Genomic DNA, 27,508 nt, shown 5'->3' on the forward strand with positions numbered 1-27,508 from the left:
GTGTTACACATCCTCGTCATTATATTTAACAATGCAAAATTATTTAACAATGTCAGGAATGAGCAGAATAATCATAATTAAAAATTGATCAATAATATCATAGGAAAAAAAAATACAATCTGAGTCCATAAATAACATTAATATTAAAATAAAATAGCAATAATAATAAAAAGAAAAAAAAAAAAAAAATAAGAAAAACAAAACGCAGCTAGCAATTAAAATAATAATTAATTACAGTTAATTATGATAACTAACAATATTATGTCAATTTGATGGCTACAATTTATTTAAAATTATTTGAAATTCTTTACACAAATGTCCTAATCCATCGGCAAATAAGTCTAGCTCGTGGTGCTGTGCAAGTATGTCCCCAATAAATCGGAGTGCGCGGTTGGTGGGCGCTTGACGAGCGCGCTCGGTACGTGCGCGGGGGGGCTCCAGCAGTCGCGGGCGGCGCCGAGGCGCCACCTGTCCCTGTGAGTTTGCCGACACGTTCCCAGGGACTAAGATGCGGACACGCTCTAGTATTTGGGGACTATCAATCCTATTGTGAATTATGGACAGATATTGCATGACTTGAGACATTGCCCTTCTAAATTTCAACGTTTCAATGTCCACCATACCAGACACGAATAAGGAAGGGTATAAGTAGGGATAGTATCCGTACTGTTTCTTATAAATCCATCGAGCAAATTTACGTTGTATTTTTTCAATCATTAGAACGTATTTCTCTTCATAAGGATTCCAGATAACTGCACCGTACTCGAGTTTACTGCGCACATAGGCATTGTACAATACTTTTGCGACCCGTGTATTATCAAACTGTGACGCAGTCCTTATGACAAACCCTAACATTTTGTGCGCTGACTTACAAATTTTGTTGATGTGCGTGTGAAAGTCTAATTTGCAATCTAATAGTAATCCTAAGTCCCTAATCTCTTTAACTCTTTCCAAAGGAGCGTCAGTCAACTTATAATTAACAATAATGGGCTGTGATTTTCGCGTGAACGTTATTATTTTACATTTGAGATTATTGAACGGAAGGTGGTTTTCTTGACTCCATATAGACACAGCATCAATATCTCTCTGTAATGTCACGGCATCAGCCTCAGTTTCAATACCCAGAGTTAGTTTTAGGTCATCCGCAAATAGGAGACACTCTGAAGTCAAAACAACATCTGGTAAATCGTTGATAAATATCACGAATAGCAAAGGTCCTAACGTACTACCTTGACTCACTCCTGACCTAGTAAAGTAGTCTCCAGAGTTATATCCATTGAGCCGCACATATTGACGTCGATTATTAAGGTAACAAGAAAAAAAATTGAGGAGCTTTGGTACGAATCCAACAATCGCCAACTTTTTCAATAGCATATCGTTATCCACTAGGTCGAAGGCTTTCTGGAAGTCAAAGTAAGCCGCATCAACTTGCCTTCGCTTATCCATTTGTGAGCAGATATAGTCTACATGCGCGACCAAGTTGGTGGTGGTGGAGCGAGCTGTACGAAACCCATGTTGATCATTATGCAGCTGGTGACCGATTTGGCGCTTGATGGAATCACTTAGAATTGCTTCAAAGATCTTACCAAAAACGGATAGGACAGCTATAGGTCTGAAAGAAGTAACATGTGTGCCTCCGTCTCCTTTAGGAACAGGAGAGACTCGAGATAGCTTCCAGATCTCAGGATATCTTGACTGGGTCAATGAAAGATTATACAAATACAGAAGTGGCCGCCCAAGAACTGATATACAGTCCTTAACTAAGAAGACAGGAATGCCATCCGGCCCCCCAGCCGATCTTGGCTTAAGGCGTCTCACTGCCTTCTTCAGATCATTTTCATCTACTGTCGTGATGGAAACGGAGGCCACATCTCGATGTATATGTGCATATGCAGCTTTTGCAGCAGTATCCGGGTTTAGCTCGGGTTTCTCTGCATGGAAAACGGACGCAAAATATTTAGCAAAGGCATCGGCTGCGGCTTGATCTGTCAGATATGAATTTGTATTGAAAATCCCCACAAACTCTGAATGATAAGAGACTTAATCAATCAATAGTGATTACATTTAATTACTTCTAACAGTCTCAGTATTAAATGAAGGATAGTTTAATTTACAGTTTAAGGATAAAAATATCCACTACTGCATAGATTTTGAATTTTAAAAGTCTAATCAAACCCATACTATTGTAATTTGCGAGTGTGGTTTGTCATACTAGAGCAGCAATACTTAATCCTTTTTTCAACAAGTGCCACAAACATTCTCATTGTTGGTGTCAAGGGCACATAATGCGATGAGTAGGTGAAGTATAACTGATCTAGAAGACACAATTCTAGCAAGAACTGTATAAATATCAATCAGGTATACTTACATATTTCCTGACCAAAAAATGGTTATTCCAAAGTGAATCAGTTATCTAAGATTTATTTATTTATATATTTACTTCATATAACATTGATTTTATCTTAATCTGTTTATCACATCCTTATTTATTACAAAAAAGTAGGCTAGTCTTATTGTGAAAATTAATTAATTTAAAATTCGATAATAATTCTTGTAAAATCATTATGATTAAACCAAGCACTGTTTTGGAAACAAGAATGTTGAATGCAACGGCATCTAAAACAGGTTTTCTAGTATTTGATTAAACATTTGAATATGATAAAGAAACTTTTTTCATACCAATTGGAGTTTTGCAAAGGAAATGCAAGGCCGTTGTCATTCATCATGACAAAATCTCTGTTTAGGTATTTCAGGAATTACTTATGTTGCTTATTGATCAGTCATTGTATGTATGATTATGATGCAATTTATGCTGATATGATAAAAATATGATGTAAATATTTACATTCAATTATTTGTCATAGCTAAGTTAAAATAATATTTTGATGCATTGGCCCTTAAATCTTAGGGATAGGAAACATTTATAAAGTGTGCTTTATGGCAACGTCTAACATTTTATCTCTTGCAAATTGTTTTATTTTATTTAGATTAAATTCTGAGCATTTATAAGCCGCTTTAATGTTCTAAGTATGGTCCGAACTGTAAAAAACTGAGTAAAGGATGTTAGAGCAAACATGTAACATTGAAATAAATAAATATCTCTACACAAGTGAGAAAAAATTCTTCGCTATTGTGCGTAATCGTTAAGATGAATACACAGTGCCACAAAATAGGAAATTTAGCGAATTTCCTTTTCATTAATTCACTTATCGAACTCGACATTTATTATAATGAAGTCAAGTATTGCAGTGGTGATAAATAACAAGCGGAATAAATTATCCTAAAATAGAATTCCGCCAAGTACTATAGTTGATAATTCTAATAATAAATGAACATGTGTACTTTTAATATTAATGATAACGTTACCACGTCCAATACAGGTTGGTTTTGGATATAATTAAAATGATTTATCTATCTTTATCTATACATGGCTACAATATTTTGAACGTGCTAAAATATTTATTGGACGAAAGAGATGGAGTGACGAACTGGATTCATACTACAACAAATGGACAGAAAAAGCAATGGACCGGAGTATAGAATAGAGTGGATAAATTAAAGGGAGGTTTCGCTCTGCTACGGGGTAGTAACAGCTGATTTACAAACTTAATAAAGCTATTTATTATGAAAAGATTTCGACACAGATGATTCCTGATAACATTAATGAATGATTACATGGCATAATGGCAGAATGATGTTCTTAATTTGATTATTACCGCCTTATTATACATGCTTGTATTCTGAGCAAAATACTATACATTCTATTCTATTAACTTCACCCATTTCCTGAGTCGCCAAGTAACAAATAATAAAAAGCAATAGATACATGGATACAAATGAATATAAAAATCAACAAAAAAACTATTAGGCTGTAACACAACCGTGTGAATTTCGCATCATTGGTCGTTTTTGTACGTATTCTATTTTAGTTGTTTGTATTTTTTGTTTCGCGTCAGTTTTGACGAGTTCTCAATGAGTTCCCCCAAGGTTAAGGCACGGAGACACTCGGCCAAATGCGTATTACAAGTTGGGAATTAATATGACATTGTAAGAGTTATTTATATGTATCCTAAATAGCTAGTTATAATACGTTGCATCAACGATTTGATTCGATTTAACTAAAGGCTGATTAATTATATTTGTTTACGGTATGGGTAGAATGATGCGAACGTATAGGTACTAATAGACGTTTAATCCGAAAAATGATTGTTTTATGTTTGTCTAATCGTTTTTTAATCTAATTGATTTAGTTTCTTTTTTTCTCAAATGAGCTATGAATGCGGTTTTCCTCGTGTTCAAGTTATTTTTTTTTTAATATTACAATTCGCTTTTCTGTATTTGCATATCGTAAAAATCTTTTACGAAGTACTAGAAATCTGAAAGGAATACTGTATAGACATTCAACGGCATTAAACTCGAGGGTCTAAGTGAACACATATTTGGATTATACAACTGTTTATAAGTTGTGTCAAAAATAAGTTTCATTAATCTTACCTCCTCTTGACCAGTCCTTTCGGCATCAATATAATTCTCGCTCCAGTCAGGTTATATAACCTGTGCTGATAAAACGCTACCTTATCAAGCTTTTCGTCCCAAAGCGCTCTCTTCGGTATTTTCGTGCTTGTATATGATATTCTTAGATTACACCCTACAAAAGAAATAAAGGTTAATGACTTGACATATGATAACGAAACTACGGCACAATTAGTGAAAGATTAGATAAGATTGTTTGGTTAGTAGACTACTTGTTTTAATATGCTTTAAACTGCATTATAACTGTTTGCGAGGCACAGAGATATGGTTATAATCGATGATAGTATGACTCACCTTCAAGCTTCATAAACGCTGTCGTTGTTTTGTTAATGTGATATGTCCACGGATCATAGTCCGGGAATCTGTAGTGGTTTATCCAGCCCTAAAATATAAGTAAGTATCAGTAACAGTTTACAAAGAGGTAGATGATAGCGTGTCAAGAGTCGATTTTTTTTTTAATAGGCTACGTTTTTTACCTCATACTTCTTGATAGGCCTATGTTCCTTCACCGAAGGTATCGTGTAAGTAGGTGGCATAGCGCTACTCCGCTTCAGCTGCAACAGCGTCGAGCTCTTCGGCTCTTCGCTGAAATACGTATCCAGCAACCAACTCTTCAAGTTGCTCGTAAAACAAAAGAACCACAAGCCCAGAACGAACCCATTCCAAATATTCGAGTTAGGGAATAGTAAATAGTTTATCAAAATAAGGAATGTCAGGAAGTACATTGAAAAATTGAAGAAGTATTTTTTTGGACTGTCTGGGGAGTATGGTATTTTGGAGTTGCTCTTGCTCGGGGGTGTACCGAAGGTGGTGTGAGCGTGTGGGGAGGACATGGGGTCTGTTTCCACGGGCTTGTTGCTCTGGAAGTGCGGGTCCACGTTGTGTATGTCGCCGAAACCGTCGATGTTGTCCTCCAACGCCTCGATACCAGACTCCACTTCCATAATGCTGCTGTCGCTGAGAATGTCTCGAGATTCTCCGGAGTCATTGAATACTGTTAATTAAAATATTGTTTACACAATATACACCAATATCTAAACATATAATATCTAATATAATAATATCCACTGCTGTCATGCACAAAGATAAACAAAACTTGTTTTGAGGATAACAACCACCAAAATGTACTTCAATAATCTTACGAACCATATTGCCGAACAGATTCCAGTCGTTTCTTGTATGCAAAGACTATCCTTGAGGATCGACCTCTCATTGGAAATGAGCAGCACAAACAATATTTATTTTTGGACGAAACGTGTTTACGATACGGTACACAGCTGATAACTAAATCCTATCTGTCTATCATTATGTACTATCTTTTTAATTGGCTTGTTTTGGATGGCCAATCGGAATAAGTAGTATATTATGTGTAATGTTTTGCAATAGGCCTAATCTCAAAAGATCTCGTAAACTGAACTAATAGCGTCCACACAGGTCAATGTATACTCACTTAAATTCTTATGTGTATCGTCGCTGGAATCCGAGTGATTCTTATCAACAGGAAGACTTGATTCCCGTTCAGTGGCCTTAGCCGTCAGTGGTTGCGTCATTTCCGATAAGTTCTGTATACTGCTGTCTAGTGAAGATACCTAGACGGAGAAATTCAAGTGTTCGTATCATTTAACAAACAAGATTAACCCATACACTAGCAATACGTGGGTTCAATAGTGCGCAACTTGCATTCACTTTAGATCAAATACGAGGTGATGCGATTGCAATAGGTCCCAATAGGGTCTCAAAGCAAAGCAAAAGGGAATACGGGACGTGACTGCGAATACAATCGAAATTAAGTTCTGCGTAACACGTATTACAGGGTATTATTCAATAACAATTACTTTGAGCATCACACAAATATACGTTAGCCTTTCCGTCATTCATAAGCACAACTTGACAAGCCAATCAACGGATTAATATAGGCATAACATTTTATATTTAGCGAAGCAATTGAACATTCATAATAGCTTTCGTACTGAATAATGCGAGATGCAGTGCACACAGGAAAATGTACTTATTTGTATACCTATACAATACATAGACACTGACAATGCTCGAATGCAGGTTACTTCACTTATCACTTACATGATCTTCAGCGTCATTTGTGGTGGGCTATGTCGGTGTCATCAATACAATGCTTTAGATTATATGTTACAGTGTGTGTGGTACGTAAGGCCTATACACGTCAGCCGACAAGTGATAGCCAATTGTTTCCCTAAGTAAATGTACCTATACTGGGGTGAATGAGTGGTGCTCGACTTGTCCAAAGTGTGATACGACTGAGAACTATCGTTCTCGACGATATTATATAGTTCCATACATCAATTTCCTGTCTTGCCGTTGCCCAATCCTCTTAGCTTCTCGTTAATAGTAAGAGGCGAGAACCCGAGGCGTAGATTAGATTCCCGCGTCAATTGGGCCGTGAATATCAATTTTCACGTTCACTTAGTTATTAGCGCATTACAAATAAATAGTGACACAAATTCTCTACTTTAATATACTTATTGTAATCTGGTTAGTTAACTAATGTAGTCTTTTGTTTTAGCTTGCTCGGCTAATGTGTTTAGGTAAGACTTTGGATGTGCGACTTACCTGGTTGTCTGTATCTCCAACACTTTGCTGGTCGGAGTCCTTAATGGCTGAATTTTCTTCAGAATCTGATGTTGAATTATCTCTTGGAAGTGATTTTTCCTTTCCCTCTAAAGGCGAATAAAAGGCTAAAGTTAGTTTAAGGACTTCGTTCAAAGTATATTGTTTATCTGATTCATATGAATAAATCAATATATGTTGTTGCATGTAAAGTTTATATCAATTGTATGCTCTGATAGCTAGCACCTTTTCAGAATGTTGCAAAATGGTATTCGTTTTTAAAGGCGTGTTTAAAAATGTATAGGGATAATGAGTAAACATGTCACTTATTTAATTGTGAAAATGTTCTATTTTGTTGTAGTTTTATATTATTGGAAATAAGTAATAAATATGCTCAGATAAGACATGTATAGTACAGACAAGAGCTATTGTTACACATTCATTGTGCAATAGATACATACTTCACAAAGGTAACCTTGGACCTTCATATTAATGTTGAGAAAAATGATCTTTGCTTAATTATCTTGTTTTCCATTTGTTACACAAAGATTCTATGTGGAAATGTATGGTTCCCCGGTCTTTAAAAGTGATGATATACAACCTACATAAGGTTGGATGCGGCTGGTGGAAGACCAGCTGTTAATGAGGTACTTGGTAAAGTGACTTGATATTTGAGTTAGTTAAAAAATAATGTATAATCTAGTTTTATTTGGGTATTTACAAAGCATTGTATGGGAAACAATAATTACATATTATTATTCATTCCTAATTTAAGATAAATCTCTCTGTGTCAGAAGGAAAGTTATGTTTTTTAATTATTTGTGACAGGTTTTGCACCTTTCTATTGAATGTAATAAATATTTATAAGTCACAAGAATAGCAACTAATCATTCTTAGTGTTTGATGAATATATTAATGAATTATGCTTCTAATTCATATGCAAAGCACACATATCATAAAATGATTACTCTTGTTATAATTGTCATTAAATAAAGATAATGATACATCTATTATAATTAATTGTGTGATGTTTTACACTTATAAATTAGCAAAAATTCAACAGTAATTGTTAATTTATTCAGTATGTCAAGATCAAGTATGACTAACAGTCTAAGGTTAATAATTTTGATACAATTAGATGCCTTTGTGTTAATATGATTTACTTTCAACAGACAAGGTTTGTAGAAACAATGTTGCAATACAATGGAAATACATTGATCGGACCTCATTACTAATAATGATTCAAAATCATTATGAGATTTAATGAAATCCTTTATTTGTTATTTGGATAGAGAATAAAAAGCAATTAATTTTATCGATAGTTACTAAGAAGGTTATTCGTCTCTTCTTAAGGGTTCAGTGTAGAGGTTAGTTCAGGCTGAAAAGACAAGAGTAAAATGGGGAAACAGTGACCAAGCAGCAGGACATAGACATTAAACATGAAAAAATTAATTTGAACTTAAAAACTTACCCTCTAATGAGCGAGTTTTCATATCTTCAACTGCCTGAGCAATCTTAAATTTGAAATCATGGAATATCTTCCAAGTTTCATTTGTTCCTTCTTTAACATCGGGAGAAACCTCTGAAGTGCTTCTCTTACCCAAGCGGTTCAAATACTCCTTCATAGGAGACGAAGTAACTTCCTTAGGCACCACAACAGGTTTAGCTTCTTCTGCAGGTTTATTCTCAACAGGCTTTGCATCCTCAGGCTTTTCAACAGGTTTCTCAGCACGAATGGATTTAAAATATTTATCTATGATTGATGAAGACCTCTCTCCTCTCTTGGGGCTGGCGTTCTCTCCCGGCGTGGCGGGGGCGGGGTCGCACTGCGGCGTTGGAGGGTCGTCCTCACACACATGGTACAGCTCCTCTAGTTCCTCATTGTTGGCATTGTATCTAAAAGACAGTGATGAGTTTGGTGATTTACCTGAAATGTACAAACGCTATAACACTACTACATCACTGGACATCCACCACACTTCGTACTTTATATTTACCCATTGCGATTCTTGACTTAATGAATTAACATTCTAAATAAAAACACTCTAAAAATATAAAAACAAAGAGTAAAACGCAGAATGGTAAAAACACGATAGTTGTTGTTGAATGGCAATGAATTTGTGAATGATTGTTTGTGTTATCGTCTTTGTTGTCAGAGAAACAACATACAATGAAAAGGTGCACGATAATCTTTACTCATAAACAACCGGTCTTCGTCAGATCCTGACGTAAAATTGTTTATTTAAGTAGAGTTTACTGCTATAGGAATTTATCCATATGCTAAAACTATTAAATTAAAACTGTTGGCAAATATTCGATACATACCCACTCCTGAGATCTCCATATTAACCAATCACAACAAATTTATAGAAGAATCATTGCTATTACTGTATTAGTCTTATCAGACCCTCAACATAAATAACAAGCGTCAAAGAGTATATTTTCCCTTTTCTGATTCGATTCTACAACACGGCTCTACTCGCCAAATCAAAAATATAAATCGTCTTCGTCTTGTCAAATGTCAGCAGTATAGATACTGTCAAGATGTCAAATTTTAAATGTCATTTCTTTTTCAATGGTACGCTCACTTCAATATTAGTCGATTTTATGAATCCTATGAAGTAAGCACTAGGCGAATACTTTTTTCGTACAAAGGATAACAGTACATTGTTTGGCATTACACAAAAAATAAAAGTTAAGTGGTAATGCGAGTATATGTGTAGGAGTATTAAATTATTATTTTTTCAATTCAGTCTTTATTTCTCTCATATTACATGACACTAGCTGTTGCCCGCGACTTCGTCCCCGTGGGTAGAAGATATAAGTTATAATTTATATCTGCCCTGTTTTTTTCACATTTTTCATTGTATCTTCGCTCCTATTAGTCACAGCGTGATGGTTTATAGCCTGAAGCCTTCCTCGATGAGTGGTCTATTTAACACAAAAAGAATTTTTCAATTTGGACCAGTAGTTCCTGAGATTAGCGCGTTCAAACAAACAAACTCTTCAGCTTTATATATTAGTATAGATATAGATATAGATTACTAAATTACATGCCCCGGAAAACCGTTTACATGATTTGACTGCGAAATCTAGTCTCAAATTAAGCAAAACTTAAGAGAACTCATCACTCATAATACAAGTAACTGAGTAACATGCTTATATATTTCTAAATACATAAATAATTTATTACTCATAGGCACAAAACAAATTATCGTGCTCATTAAACAAAGTTTTGTACTGAATGGGAATCGAACCCCACTGGATCAACCAGCAAGTCATTGATATTGAGTTTCTACAGTGAAATAAATAAATACATACTTCAGTTTTATAAATAAAGTAGCTGCCCGAAAAATATGTGCAAACGAAAATACATTTTCTCTGTACAACATTCACTTTAACAAGATTATAAATAAGTTGGAAAAAATAAAATTACACTGAAATTTTATAATCAATATTTGTCCAATAGTATCATTTCCAAAACCTAGTTCGACATCGATCGCTTTAATCTAACTATTATGAAGATTTCGGTTTTAGTCGATTTACAGTTCTAAGAGATTTTATACAATCTGTGAGTCAGACTGAGACCTCGACGTCTGTCGAATATATGTCAAAAACATCGTCATTCGTGATACCTGATGAGAGTTTTTTTGTAGTGTTTTTGTTTTGCGTAAATGCATTTAAAATAATGGAAATTACATACATGATCAAATACAAAGTGAACTAAGTTTAGTGACAAACATGAAGTACTTATTTGTGATATTATTCTTGTTTGGCCCTTTCGGTGCGGGCTCTGTTGTGGACAAAAGCGGCAAGGTGAGCGACGTGAGATTCGCACCGATTGCGCTGCATTTATTATTAAAAAGGCTATTGATATTGTAAACAGTGTTGGTAGCTAGATGTTGTATAGTGTTATTACTGTTGTAGGAAAGTACGGAGTTATCGCGTGCGTCTGATGACCGGCCTCTGTTGTTTGCCACGTTAGGCGGCGGCATGGTGGCTGTTGAGCCTTTGGCGGGCAATATTATATGGAAACTTAAAGATGGTAAGTAGTTATCTAATTACACCCAGTTTACTGGCATGTATTGGCAGAGTAGCAAAACATGCACATAACAATGTTTGAAACTTTATTTGTTTTGATTTAGGATTTCTAACTATATAATTCAGTGTTAGTAAACATTTCTGAACCATGAAATTTTGTGATGATATTATTTTTGTGTGTATCAATAGACTTCTAGAAATTTTTCCACCTTCGCAATATTGATACACCATTAATCTAAATAAAATAAAACAATTTGCAAGAGATAAAATGTTAGACGTTGCCATAAAGCACACTTTATAAATGTTTCCTATCCCTAAGATTTAAGGGCCAATGCATCAAAATATTATTTTAACTTAGCTATGACAAATAATTGAATGTAAATATTTACATCATATTTTTATCATATCAGCATAAATTGCATCATAATCATACATACAATGACTGATCAATAAGCAACATAAGTAATTCCTGAAATACCTAAACAGAGATTTTGTCATGATGAATGACAACGGCCTTGCATTTCCTTTGCAAAACTCCAATTGGTATGAAAAAAGTTTCTTTATCATATTCAAATGTTTAATCAAATACTAGAAAACCTGTTTTAGATGCCGTTGCATTCAACATTCTTGTTTCCAAAACAGTGCTTGGTTTAATCATAATGATTTTACAAGAATTATTATCGAATTTTAAATTAATTAATTTTCACAATAAGACTAGCCTACTTTTTTGTAATAAATAAGGATGTGATAAACAGATTAAGATAAAATCAATGTTATATGAAGTAAATATATAAATAAATAAATCTTAGATAACTGATTCACTTTGGAATAACCATTTTTTGGTCAGGAAATATGTAAGTATACCTGATTGATATTTATACAGTTCTTGCTAGAATTGTGTCTTCTAGATCAGTTATACTTCACCTACTCATCGCATTATGTGCCCTTGACACCAACAATGAGAATGTTTGTGGCACTTGTTGAAAAAAGGATTAAGTATTGCTGCTCTAGTATGACAAACCACACTCGCAAATTACAATAGTATGGGTTTGATTAGACTTTTAAAATTCAAAATCTATGCAGTAGTGGATATTTTTATCCTTAAACTGTAAATTAAACTATCCTTCATTTAATACTGAGACTGTTAGAAGTAATTAAATGTAATCACTATTGATTGATTAAGTCTCTTATCATTCAGAGTTTGTGGGGATTTTCAATACAAATTCATATCTACTATAATTATGTTATTGTACAGCCTAATCGGAAACATCTAGATTGGATATTTCAGTTTTGTTACCAACCTTGCATATAAAAAAAACCAAAACAACAATAACACAATCCATTTGATGAATTAAAAAATACTGGTATATAGGCAATTAGTTTGTTCAAATGTGTATCAGTGACATTTAGTTTTCATATCTTCCTGTTCTATCTCAGTCTGACTGTGACCTTGCTTTTAAAATTTACTTTTTTATCTATAAAAAAACATCTGTATTATGATATTTGCAATTAATAAGTATACAAAAACATATTTTTCAATATTACTTTGAATGTACACATATGGTGTTTTAATAACAGTTACTATGCATAAAGGTTATTTCATGGAATATTCTGTAATACAAATATTAACGATTAAACAGATTAAAAAGTTCGAATATGTATTAATAGGTCATAGATAAGGATTTTTATCACCTTGCGTGTGCCAGACATGTATATCAGTACATTACTTTGTTTTATTTATCATTTATATGCATATATGAAAGTATGGAATGATCTAGAGTATAGTAGACTAGTTTTTTTTTCTTTTAAGTTGATTGGACAATATTAATCAGTAATGAGTGTGTAGTGTTACTTGCCAGTATTCAAAGATAATTCTTTTTAATCTTCGTGAAATGCCTATTGTTTAAATGATAACCTTACCTTATGAAAATTATATTTTTTAATGAAGAAGTGCAACAGATTGGGTATGATATTGTAATATGCTTCGCTATTAAAAAACAAGTTCATTCTTTCATAACTGGTTTTGCATTCGAGTTTTATTTATAGATTTGTAGTATTTACACTGTGCAGTCTGTGCAACGTTACCTTTCGCGCGCAAACCCGCTTGTGTGCGGAAGATAGCTAAACCTCTTCAACTCCTTACAGTTTTCATCAAATTTAAAGTAAATGGAAGAGAAAAGTGGAAGACACTTTTGCTTTTGTTATATTAATACAGATACTATTGCGTCAAACATAATTATTCTGGCAGACCCTCTTGAGAATCGTGACTCTGCAATTTACGTTAAATTTAGAATTACTTCCTTAAATATTGTTTTCTTAGCATATTATTAGCTACCATATTAGTAGAGATGAATGAACTGCCAGACAGGTGTTAATTTCTCAGTACAATGTCTTCAAGAATGTTTAGTAGGTAGGTACTAGGTCTCAGTTGTAAACTGTACTTGAAATTTACATATCGTGTAAGTGCCGCATACAAAAGTATTTATAAACCATTACTAAAACATCGCGTCTTTTGTTAAGGTAATGTGGAAGATATAGTAAGTTAGTAGATATTAAATTCCTCTTTTAGATTTTAGACGATCTAGCTTCACACGCGTATTTGATTCAAATCTATTGAAGTTCATTTGTATGTAAAGCGATCTTCAATCACGAGTTTCTGGCATTGCACTTGCAATGTGCTTGATAACAGATATAATTTAAATATCATTGTAGCCTAGGACGCAGAGCTGTCGGATAAATGTAATGCAATTTCGACTTTAATTTATAAGTGATAAGATTCATTTTTGTTCCAGAACCCGTTGTCAAAGTACCGAATCAGCAAGCTGATCTTATGCCCCAGTTCCTCCCGGATCCTAGGCATGGCTTCCTCTACATGTATGGTCCTAGAGGGGACCAGCAGATGTTGAAGAAGCTCCCTTTTACTATACCGGAGCTGGTAGCCAACGCCCCCTGTCGGTCAACTGATGGTATTTTGTATACCGGCAAGAAGAGTGATACATGGTTCATGTTGGATCCTCTGACTGGATCCAGAGAACATGTTTCGGGTAATTATTTTTACTGTTTTTTTTCTGTAGTCGTGGACTGTATTGTGTATATGTCATATAAAACCTTTACACCGTATGTAGTTACTTTCACTGCTGTAATCATTTGTGGTACGATAAAGAATATTCTATATCTATTAATCTTTGTAGTGTGGGTGGTAGCGGTCGGCGACCTCTACGTTCTCCGTGTTGTCGTGAACCTTTCCTAATTTCTTTAATTAATCTAAACTCTTCATTGCCCGTCGCAGTATACGTCGAATGTCTTATACCCTTCATCTTACTATTAAGTCGTAGTCATAGGTAGTAACAAACGATAAAATTTCTTCCAACATTGATTTCCAGCCTGCATTTTAAAGCATTTTCCAATGTTTTCTAACTAGCTTAGTGTTACGTAACGTGAAGCGTAGTACGTAAATGCACGTATATTGTAGTCTCGAAGGCACATAAAACAGTCAACATGTGTCCCGCCATAAACAATCGTAGTTTTACCGCCGAATCACATTATACATTGGAACGACATAATTGCCTTTATGGTTATCGACGTGTATGTTTCGTGTTATAGTGTGGCCATGGAACAAACCGCTGAAGTCAGGTTGAAAGATTTTATCTTATATGTAATTGATAAGCAATCATATTTTACAAGGACGTATTTTCTAATTTTACGGTACCGTACACTATCGGTTAAAACGGTACTCCGACAGCTAGATTAATTTTCACAGGGTATGTGACTATTGCCGCCATAAAAACTAATAAACTAATAGATATCGAGTTGACGCTGCATACATTTACTGATTGATATTTTTTTCACAAAAGTGAACGATGAAATGATGATGCTTAGTCTAAGCGAGACTTAACTCACTTGGATTAAGAGATACTAGGTATCGAGCAAAATGCAATAAATTGCGAGGTCTTGAATTACGGTTGTCAAAAGTGATCCAGCAATGTAGCAATGTAACGCAAACCGACGATATTCATCCCATCGTCTAAATGAAGCTTTAGATTCTATTATTAAAATCACAGTTGCGTACTAAATCTGAATGATTCGATCGGACATGTAATCATAAACAACGTAAAGCGTGACCATTTAACTGTTTAGTCGTATCTATCTTTTCGCTATATTCTGTGTTCATATACCAATATTTTACATAGATATGAATAGACAAAGGTTGTATATTTAATTTTTATTAAGCCCATAATATTTAATATTATTATGAACACTGTTTTGTCAGAGCAATAATCGGCTTTCTTAAAGAAATAAATAACGTTATGATAAAATATACGCATGTACAGAAGCACTTTATACAGTTCCTTTTAGGAAGGAATTTATAGATTAGCGAAGAATTAACGGAAACGGCAGGATTTATGTTTAAGAATGGCAATATAGATAATGTGTATTTCCCTATTACCTAATTGTAACTTCTAATTAAGGTTAAGCACTGTCACAGCATGCCTCATATATGTATACCTACCTCGTAATCTGTTATTTTGTTCAGATTGTTTTAAAGTAGTTGACATCTGGCATTTGTTTTTTTAAAGCAGTGATTCCTTACCAACAAATTTTCTCATCTTCATTGTCTAGGTTTTGATAAATCGAAGATTTTCAAGAATTCTGACGACAACACTTGTTCGCCAGACAAAAAGAGAGGCATCTACGTAGCGAGGACCGAGTACAATATACTGATGCATGATTCTAAGAACCAGAATCACAAATGGAATGTAACATTCTTTGATTACACCTCTCTAGCTATGGGCAAAGAGATGCTAAATGATTATGGTGAGTTATATTATTTAAAAATAGGTTTTATTGCGACGAGATAGAGCTTAATATAATTGGAAATAGGACAATCTATTGTGTTTTTTTTCAATTGATTAAAATAAAGTGTACATCGATTTTGCGACGCTAAAAAAGAATGCTATCGTATAGCTTTCGGTCTTCCGTTTCCCACACAAATATTTATTAACGATTTTTGTTAGTATGCTGAAAACCTGAAAACTTACTGTACCTTGACCAACGTACTAGAAACAACTTGTGTAAGTGAAAGTACGTCCGTTATATTTCAGTTTCAGATACTGACCATCCTATCTGTTTTCATCAAACGCTGACTAACTTTATATGAGATTAACCAACCTATATTTTAACAAAACTAAATAATAGGTCCTTTTGACTGTTGTCTTCTTCCCGCTTAACGCAGCAGTCAAAACTTGCACTTGGTTCACTATATTATAAAATATAGCCATAATTCCATGCCGTAAAAGGAGTTAATCGCTTAACTGATTGTCTAACGTATTAACCTTGTAATGTTGTCCAGGTATAATCCACTTCACATCGACCTCAAATGGCCGCGTTATGTCCTTTGACCGTAAGACTGGAGACTTGGTCTGGTCCCACAACTTCGAAACGCCCGTCGTAGCCGCCTACATACTAGACAGAGATGGACTGATCTCTGTCCCTTTCAATTCCATTGGAGACGACACCTTGGATCACATCATGGAAGATGCTACGACGTTGACCAATGGACAGGGGATAAAGAATTCGAATATTGAGTTGTAGTAAGTATTTTTTTCGCGATATCTTTCAATAGTAGAACATGAGAACGGCGTGAATGAATTATCTAGAAAAGTCTATCTTTTTATCTTAATCCGTTTTAGTGTTATGTGATGAAATTTTATCAATATCAACACTCGGTCTTTTAGGTTTTTTTATACTTGATCATTTTTAACTTCTTGATTCGTTTAGGAGTTTCGTGACAGTTCTTCTCCATGAAAATGGTACTTAGAACCGTGCAACCATAATTATAAATGTAATATTTTGAATGTGCCTGACAAAAATCATATAAGATAAAAAAAACAGTTAACTTTATCTATCGTTTTTCCTTATCTCTCTTTTATTAATTTATCAGCATACACAATGTGATAGACAGACTTTTTGTCTCTGTAATCTGAGCCAACGAACAGACCTACAAACCTATACCTAAAAACGTCCCACGGGCTTTCCCGCCACCTTGTATAAGCCATGTGTTAATTACACTACATGTTCCCGGATTCATATCTATACCACGCTCGGTAGTACCACTCTTGTACCCTGGGGACCTAATCATGTTATCTTAATTGTGGGCGTCGAGAATAGTTGTAAATGCTATATTCAGTTGATAAATAAGGGGTCCTGCATAAAAGTATGTGAATGCTTATAGCTATGTGATACACGTGGAGTTTATATATTGATAAAAAATAAAAATTAGGCTTTGGAGGTGATGAGTTTTTTTAGAAGTAATATGATAAAAATAATCTTCATTTCAAATTATTTTTTTGACTGAATCGTATTTAAAACTCATTCAAATTAAAAGTGTTATCGTATTTTAAACTTAAATTAAAAGGGGGTCTTTAATTCGACTTTGTCTTTGATTAGTATTGGTCCCGTTTGATCTATGATATTTTGAAGTAAATTTATTCCCTTTTTAAAACCAATAACAACAACGACATTTGAAGAATATCTTCGTATCAGTAATTACGGTTATTTCAAGTAGCTTCAAAGAAACCGCCATAGTTTAAATTCATCGCGTGCCGCACATAACGATTAGTGACACTTGTCACTCGTGGTCGTGTTCTCTTTATCGATTATGTTAACCTTCATAAAATGATAGTAAAGACTCATCAAGTTCATTATTTATTATATAACAATTTATTGTTATTTTATGCATTTTTTATTTAATGTTCGGAAAAGTGACCACTATTAAGCAGATGTGAATAAAATGCAATTCCAGTTTTTTACGAGCCTGAAATATAATGATACTCGTACATTTTAAAGGATTTGTTTTTAACGCCGTATGTTGAATGTATGAAACAAATGCATATGCATGTGCGGAAATCGAGCGCTTAGTCACAGCACTAATTTAGATTTAACATGAAAGAAAGCGTTTTGTTTGTTTCACTTTCCTCAAAATAATTTGGATGAACTTTTTACTCGAAGTTATAAATATGCAATGTTGTGTAGACGTTGACCCCTTTAGACGTATGAGATGCATATTTCTTTAAAACACTCTCTTGAATGTCTTATCTTTTATTAAAGGTATAAGCAGGATAGATAACTGTAGAATTTTTTGGGAACGCCTTAGAACTCACAGAAGGCTAGACAAAAAATTGCTCTCACCCAAAACACGCAAGGTAGCTTTAGTTTTGAGCATATATACCTGGAACACACAAACAAATAGAGAATAAAATGTCTGGCGTAGTTTTCTTATTGCCGTCATTTACATTCCCAAGCAATTCTATTTTGTCTATTTAAAACTGTTATAAGCGTTGCTCTATTTTGGTGATTGATAACATTTATGACTGGGGGCGTCATTTTGGGAAATGTAATTGCCAAGTATTTAAATAATTTGAGTACTATTCCATATTTCATTAACACAATGGATCGAAGCACCTAGTTTGTATAACGGAGATTATACGATATTAGTTCATCAAAGTATAGTAGTATATTTGTTCAAATGAAGGATATAGACTTTATGTATTTTCAGTAAAGTTCAAAATCGTAGACATTTTGTGTTATTAGTTGATAGCCATCAATGATCGTATTTCCTTATGTTTATGTTGTTTCATTTCTTGAAGTCTCTTTATTTTGGTGTTTACGATATTGTTTATCAATGATTTGTTTTGTCTTAAAATTAAATCTTTTTTTATAAGTTAAATAACATAAGGTAAGCTCTGTATCTTATCAATAGTAGGGCGATAAGATGAACCATTATATTATTATGCCGTCCTTTATGATATACGCAGTTACAGGTATAGGCCCTTTGTACATGCATGCTCAAGACCCCGATATCTGGTAACTTCTGTCTCCAAATTCCTGTGTCCTCCCATTGAGATTTATATTGTCTGGTGACTATTTGGCTTCTTTTAAGAATTTTTAAAGTATTTTTTAACGTATTCGGACATTCGAATTTATTTATCCGACATTAAAATTTAACAATATCTTGGCAATAATAAGAAAAAACTTGATTTTACAAACCCAAATTAACACTGTATACAAAACCCCCCCATATGAGTAGGAAGTCCGGCTTCTAAGCCGAAATGCCCGGCTTTAGCGACTGGTAATCGTTGACGCCTTGTCTTTTTCGTCGAAAAGTGAAGTCAAAAAGATATCTTTTGTCAATCTTGATCAGTTTCTTGGTATGCATCTATCAAAAAATGCTTATTGTATAGATACGTTAGGCTTACGTTTTGATTACCAGGCCGCGTATCGTAGTGTGACGAGAACGTACTGCTAATTTCATGACTAATTTAATGAACATTCCATGTAATTTACGTGTTTTTAAACTATCGGATGGAAATGTATTGTGTAGGTACACTTTCCTAAATTAGGCATTGTGAAGGAAGGCCCTATGGCGAAAATTTTGATATACCTAAATAACATGTCTGTAAATAATTATGACAATTGAAATGCTTCAATTTACGTAACCTGTACTGATATTCTGCGGGTACGCCCACATTGCTTTGCTGACGGTAGAGTCACTAGTAATTACGGCCGAGCGTATCTCTGTTCACTGAACACAACACCATCATTTATATCAGAATTTTTAATTCTTTAAGAACTCAGATTTTATGTTGTAAGAAAGTATATCGTATTCTTTTGTTTTCAGCCCAACATTATACGTCGGTGAACATAACCATGGTCTATACGCCTTATCCTCGTTGGTAGATAAAAATACAATAACGATATCAACTGGGCACGCACAACCCCTGCTGCTGGAGGGCCCGACAGAAGCCGAGGACAAATCAGACACACTGAACTACGAGCCATTCAAAAATGTGCACTACAAACTCAGAGATTTGAACCTCCACGTGTCAGCGCCCTATCTCTTGCTAGGGCACTACAAAGTTCCCGAATTAACCACAACATGGATGCCTCAACTACCAAACTCAAACTTTTTAAACGTACACAACTCACAGAACAGTGCGATTAAATTAATAAATGGACAAGTTCATTCAGAAGCTGACAATGACGTTGAGAACGAGACTAATTTGAAGTCGAATTCGATATCAGTGTCCGTGCAAACTGAAGATTTGTTCGAAGGGTTCAACTTCAGGCCCGACCTGTGGTACAAGCAGGCTTACTTGTGGTTCCATCAGCAGGAGAATCAAGTTCTCAAGGTCGCGCTAATTATATTAGTCGGGCTCGTCATCACCATGTTTTGGTATCTACGCTATCAGGTAAATGTTATATTCATGTACAGTCAGTAACATAAATCGACTGACACAATCATATCTTTAAAACAACTGTACACCGTCAAAATCAATTGGCGGGCGTTCTGATATGATACAAAATGGGCTTGACACCAAAGGTTCAAAAGTCTAAACACAAATACCTACACGTTACTAAAAAAATGACACTCGCAGATCGGATTATGTCAATCAAATTCTCTTGCTGACTGTAGAATTTAATTTTACAGTGTATCCTTATCGCCACGCCACGTTGCGTCGGCGTCGGTGCCAACACGCCGTTCCCAACGTGATTAATATTTATGTGTGTGCATTTATTTTCTTATCACAGTTGTATGCGATTTACAATCGACTTACCGATTTACGTTCCCTGTTAATATCATGCTTACTTATCATGGTAATGTTTGAACATTGCGAAAGTTTTAACTCTGATATTTGGATTTATATTGATATTGATATTAGGCTAATAATATCTTACGTTGAGCTAAGGTTGGTTTAAGGAGGCGCGCCTTAACTTAGCACTGCATTCAGTGGGATTTAAGAGGCCTTTGCTCAGCTGTGGCACTCAATATGCTAGGAAAATTTTTAACTTAAGTACTCGACCGTTTCTGTCATTTTCTTTTATACAGATTAGTTGCTATGAAAATGAATCTGTTTTTATTGAAAATTGTTTCCATAATACATGTTGACAAACTTCATCGTATGTTGTATTCTGTTTGAAATTCATGATCATGAGAAAATGCAAATTTCCTTAATATGTTTGTACAGTTGGGATCGGTTGTCGTCATTTAGAGCAGTGTTACGTTTTCTGTGTGTTTAGCTTTATAGCCACTTTATAAATTACAGAATATTGCCTATTAATGAACTCATTCCGACATACTGATAAGGTATAGATACAAATCTTGGTGTAAGATATACAGCGCACTGAATATCTTGGTCGATAATATTTTTATTAGAACATAAGGTTAGTTTTAAAGGAATTAAGATTCCGAATCCCATCTGTAATCTATCTCTTTTTCATTCTCAAATAATAACTTTTTAATCTCATGAGAACTTGGGACATCATAAAGTATTACGCAATCAACTTTCTCAATCGTAAAACCGATTGCGATGATTAAAAAATTAAACTAAAAACACATGAAGCTTGGTTTATAGCGGCTTAGTGACCGCGTTATCAGTGATAAGTCCCGATTATGTCACAAGGTTAAACGCAAATCTGATAGAAGTAACTTTCTTAATGCATATTATTGTTTTGTGTGACATGATTGTGTTAACTGTGACCTTTAGTTAATACATTACCAATGTGACCGTTATTTGTATATTTTTTCAAAATGTCAAAACTAGTTTAGACATTTTTTTCTATTTACTGCAATAAACTTCTTCCTCCTAATGCAAAGTAAAACGTTAGCTTACACCTTATGCCAGCCACTTACATTTTTTCATAAATGCTTTATAATCCAATAAAAGTAGGTCAATTGATCATGAACATAAATACTGAAGATTTATATTCCCATGGTAATATAATCCCTATTTCAATTGTAGATTCACGTAAATTCACTTAAAACAATAGTGACGTCACTATTCTATATTACAGGCTCGCGAGTTTCAACAGTTATCGCAAGGTGGCTCTCGTACGTCAAACGCATCGACCTCATCCAACGGCGAGGTGACGGGTCAACTTATGGAGATCGGGAACGGAGAGGTCAGAATAGGCCGGATCACATTCAACACTGATCAGGTGCTTGGCAAGGGATGTGAAGGCACTTTTGTTTATAGGTGAGTTTGTTTTTCTGTTGAGGTAAAATCGACCTTATGAGTTATTGTGTGTACAAAGTCATAAGATTGCTTTAAAATTGTGAGTTGCACACAAAGTCATACTGTTGATTTTTTATCGTAGAGTGTCCTTTGTGAAAAAAAAAACCTATTTTATTTCATTGCAAGGGAGACGAGGCAGTTTTGGTAACTAATTTAACTCAGAAACAGAATAAAAAAATAGTACTTCTTTGAGAGATTTAATCGATTTTCGATTTCCCTTACTTTATTTACCGAATACATGAATAGATAGTAAAATACTTAAATATAATTGAGTATTTCTTTCTCATTCCAGAGGTACATTCGACAAGCGTGCAGTAGCAGTGAAACGTTTGTTGCCGGAATGCTTTACGTTCGCTGACCGCGAGGTGGCGCTGCTAAGAGAATCCGATGCGCACGCGCACGTCGTCCGCTATTACTGCACAGAGAGGGATAAACAGTTTAGGTGTGTTTGTTACTGTTGTATATTTAAGGTTGTCAATGGCTTGTTTTAGCTATAGCGTGTGAATGTGCTTACCTTATTTCTGATATTTCTATCGCTTGTAGACTTAGATAACATTGAGGCGTTCTTACAAGTCTGTATATTACAATATCAGCTGAAAAATAATATTATTATGTTAAAAAGTACCCACTAGCCTTGTATATACTATGGCATGCAATAAAGTTATTGTTTGATTGATAAATAATAACGCTCATCAAAATATATTTCCATAAATAAAACTTACGATTATTCTCTTCAGGTACATAGCATTAGAGCTTTGTTCAGCGACGTTACAAGACTACGTTGAGAAGAAGCTAAACTTCGAGTGCGCTATAGACGCGGTGGAAGTCCTTCGACAGGCGACTATGGGCCTCTCGCACTTACATTCTATGGATATAGGTAAGACTAACTCACATATGGCATGTAAAGCACTGTCAACTTTGTAGACGAAATTCGTCGTATAAAAAAATGTTGCGAACCTTTTCCATTTTTTTGGAGACTCGGTGTCAACGAAAGGGAAATTGAAGTGAAAATGTTTTTAACTGTTGCAAGTAGCACTTTGATTATCAAAAAATGTCCGTGGGTCAATGGATCAATTGAAGTAAATACGCGTATCAAATACTGGTGGGGTGAATGGAGACAAACTTTGTAATAGTTTAAAAAGTAAGCTTTTAAAAGCAAATGAGGAAATATTGATGGTTATTAGTTGACTGTTAAATAACTTATAACCACAAGAAAAGCGAAAATGCGACAAGTTGAAAAGTAGTTACAGGTAACTCATCTTTTAACAATGCTTCTTCAATTCACCTCGTTTGACTGTACTTTTGAAGTATAGTTCAATTTCAATCATCAAACCTTCCCGCGGCTCATTGCGAACCTAGTACCCAATTATAAATAACAATAAAACCGGTACATCGCCCGCATCATCGAGCATTTCAAAAGTTAATGACCCATGAGTTTGTTGCTATCGTGTAGCTACATGTTTAGCAATCAACAATAACTTGTGTACTAACTATAGCCGTTTGATCAGATTTGTTACGTGGTCACGAAAACGTTTATCCGAATCCAAATTCTCAACATAACACAGTTTTATTTTATCAGTGAATTGAAATGAGCAGTAAACGTACAAATCCATTGTATTTTGTGCATCTAAAAACCAATATTAGATCCCAAATAATACCCCCTAAATAGAGTTTCTGTGTCTGCCTCCACAAGTCACGACACTTTGACTTAAAACACGTCATTTTCTCCCTCTTTACCCATTTTCTTTGTCACCAGTTCATAGAGACGTGAAACCTCACAACGTGCTGCTATCAATGCCGACGGGCGCTGGTGAAGTCCGGGCCATGATCTCGGACTTCGGTTTGTCCAAGAAGCTCAATCTCGGGAGGATGAGCTTCTCAAGACGTTCCGGAGTGACCGGCACCGATGGATGGATCGCACCCGAAATGGTTAATGGGGAGAGAACTGTGAGTAATAATTTATTTAACTTTATACTAACTTTCTAGAATCTGAATAGGTCACTGGTGACCTACGAACAAAACAGGTTCTTATAAGATGCAACGGTTTCCTCCTCGAATAGTTTTTGCTTGGTCGTGAGTCGAACATCCAATGAAACAATTAAGTTTGAATCATGCTCACCTGGAAGAAATTCTGCTATGAATTTATTTCTTTGATCATTTGTCTTTTCGCATGAATTCGAACCAAATTTAACTTAAGCCGAATTTCAATTAAATATAGACTTTAATGCCTCTTGCTAAGGTTGAAAATGACTCGTGCTATCTCAATCCATTTCGCCCGTAAGGCAACAACCAATAGCAGTCCTGGATACATGGATATTCATGAATAACTTTTCTTTCTATTTAATTATTCATTCATATCATTCTGTATTGTTCCAGACGACGTCAGTAGATATATTCTCTCTGGGCTGTGTATTCTACTACGTGCTATCGAAGGGCAACATCCGTTCGGTGACATGCTACGGAGACAGGCGAACATACTTACAGGAGAATATAACCTAGAACAACTTGAGTAAGTAACAGCTTTCCTATTTAACTTATGCTTAGTGCATGCTACCGTAATATAAAAGTAACATAATAATAAATAATAGTGTTTTATGTCTATTGTAACGAAAGAATTCTATCAAATGAAATGTTCTATCTCCAGAGTAAAAGAAGAACGAGGCTTAATGAAACGTTTTATTACTCCTAACAGCAAAATATTGCCTGACGAGGAGGTGCTGGTAACAAAGATCCTGATCCGCGCGATGATATCGCCGCGGCCGGGCGCGCGGCCGCCGTGCGAGACTGTGCTCAAGTACCCCATGTTCTGGGGCAAGCAGAGCATACTCAACTTCCTACAGGTAAACAATTGATAGAAAAATACTCCCTTTATTGTGTTGTTGTGTTATTAGCTTCCTAATTTGTGATAGTTTGCTATCGTGAGCGGCTAATAGTAGGAAAATTGTGTTTCTTATTCAAGCAACTTCCCTTCGTTTGAAGCGGTCTTTAATTTTGTTTCTATTTATTGTATAATGCCCTTTTAATTTCTTCCTGGTTGAATATGGACAATGAATAGGTTACAGTTGTTATGAGTACTTTAGTATTCAGTGTTGTGGCGATAGTGTTATTGAATTGTCAAATGCGCAAAACAACTGTTCTTCTTAAAATCTGTTCAAATGTAGAGATTAACAAAGGAATCTAATTGAATTAGCTGTTGTTGTCGTGCAGGACGTAAGTGACCAGGTGGAGAGCGGCGGCGGCGGGTCGGAGGCGGCGCTGGAGCGCGGCGCGCGGCGCGTGGTGCGCGGCGACTGGCGCGCGCGCGTGTGCGGCGCCGTGGCCGCCGACCTGCGCGCGCGCCGCACCTACCGCGGGGACCGCGCCGCGCATCTGCTGCGCGCCATACGGAACAAGGTAACTACACCACCACACAGGTCTTAACTGTAGACCCAGTAGACGCCTACCTACTAGACTGTATTACCGTTTTCCATCTACACACTTTGTGTTCAGTGTACAAGTTATACCGTCGTCAAGTGTGCTTGTGTGGTAGGCGTATACGGTCTGTGAGCATTGAGAGGGTGGGACTATGAAACGACGGCACTGACTTTATTGAATACGGTATTTCGTGTTGCGCTTACTGGGTAACTCGCCATCTCACCCCTAACCTCATCTACGGCGCGGCTAACTGATTCTGTCTCAAGAATAACGCTGAACAAAAAGTTTGTTTTCTTTGTCACAAGTTAGATAATGTAAGGAAAATCATTTTAAAACATCACTATTCTAACAAAAAATAATTATTTTAACAGAAACATCACTACAGAGAAGTAGACATCGAAGTCCGAGAAAGTCTCGGCAAGCTGCCGGACGGGTTCGTGTCGTACTGGTTACGACGATTCCCCCTCCTACTTCCACACGTGTGGCTGCAGATGCAACCCTACAGACACGAGGACGTCCTCCAAGGGTACTACCCACACGCCTTCACGTTCCTACGAGAAGACGTACCGGAACTGAGCGACGACGGACCCATCGACGACGATATACCGCACGAAATGTGCGACCCAGGTAACAACGAATTATTTATCAAAAGTAGAGTGTTTGTCGACGAAAACCATTCTCCCAAATTCAGAAAAGAAGGATCCCCTAGAAAACGAAATGAGTGGAGACACGACGAGAGGATACGACAAGATGACGTCAGACTCAGAGATAGACATTACTACAAGAAGAAAGAAAGAAAACGGGAAGAAATCCCAGTATGGACATTACCGCCCCAGTGAAGTGTTTATGCTTATTGTAAGTGAATTTTACTTGACCAGAAGTCACAGGGACTAGTTTAGATAGATTGTTTCTAAAATCGAATTCCTTGAAGATAGAGATTTTTTAGCTCCATAATATTGCTAACAAAATAAGTGAATCGTTTATTGGATTTGACAGTTATGACAATCATGGCGCTAGTGTGTTTCCCTGCAGTGGAAACGAAGTATTACTAATTGAGTAAAAAGTTTTATATTTCTATTGTTTGACGAGTTTATTGACTATTTCAAAGTTCTATTAATTAGTTATATTTAATCAAATAATTTAATCGTTTTGCTTTTTTATATATCTAGATTAATGTTATTTTTCTGGTCAGGTACTAGTGGGATAAGTTATTTAAAATGCACAAAAACAATTTTGTGATGATTATTTATTAAATTAATTAATATATTTAATTTGCTATTTAATAGATGTCTAATATATTACAAGAGAAATAATAGTACTTTTTAAGAAATCTCTAGCAATTTACTTTAGTTTTTAAGTGGAATGCGAAAATTATTTGGGACCAAAAGGGAAGCTTGTTTTACGTGCATTTTGTTAAGGCCTACCGAGTCTTTTGTTAGCAGTACCGTCGTGATTCGTATAGATTAGTTGTGTTTTGAGAAACCTCTCTAAGAAACGGATTGTTTAGAATACTGACAAGAAAAGCAAACAAATAAGTCAGCGAGATTGTTCAAACTAAAAGTCCTGCAGTGACTTTGAAATCGCTCTTACTATTAACCATTAAGGTTCATTTTTGGATAACATCACCAAGTGGTGAAGAAATCGCTCTTGTTGTAAAGCATTAAAGTTAATTTTCGGTTATCACCATGGGTGGTGAAACGTACATAATAAAACACAAACAAAATAATACCTGATTTTAGTTACTATATCTAGTTAAATTATTTGTAAGTATTGAGATTTGTTTAAAAAATATTAATTATTAAGTTTAATGCAATGCAAATGCTTTGATGAGTGAGTTAGCGTGTGTTGCCAGCCTCATTAAATAT

The 27,508-nt window shown here is 35.2% G+C and overlaps 1 protein-coding gene and 1 pseudogene across 1 annotated transcript; one reads left to right on the plus strand and one right to left on the minus strand.

The window, feature by feature from the left end:
* Positions 1-4,323: 4,323 nt before the first annotated feature.
* On the minus strand, positions 4,324-9,639 carry LOC113507587 (testis-expressed protein 2-like). The gene is made up of 7 exons (XM_026890431.1): positions 9,442-9,639; positions 8,588-9,043; positions 7,120-7,226; positions 5,984-6,122; positions 5,010-5,527; positions 4,828-4,915; positions 4,324-4,648 (listed from the first exon to the last, which is right to left on the minus strand). Exons 1-7 carry the CDS (start codon positions 9,458-9,460, stop codon positions 4,491-4,493), a joined length of 1,485 nt encoding a protein of 494 aa, XP_026746232.1. The 5' UTR covers positions 9,461-9,639; the 3' UTR covers positions 4,324-4,490.
* A 1,061-nt stretch (positions 9,640-10,700) lies between these two features.
* Positions 10,701-26,826, plus strand: LOC113507585 (annotated as a pseudogene).
* The last annotated feature ends 682 nt before the right edge of the window (positions 26,827-27,508 follow it).

The sequence above is a fragment of the Trichoplusia ni genome, unplaced genomic scaffold (assembly GCF_003590095.1).
Source record: "Trichoplusia ni isolate ovarian cell line Hi5 unplaced genomic scaffold, tn1 tig00002933, whole genome shotgun sequence".
NCBI lineage: Eukaryota > Metazoa > Arthropoda > Insecta > Lepidoptera > Noctuidae > Trichoplusia > Trichoplusia ni.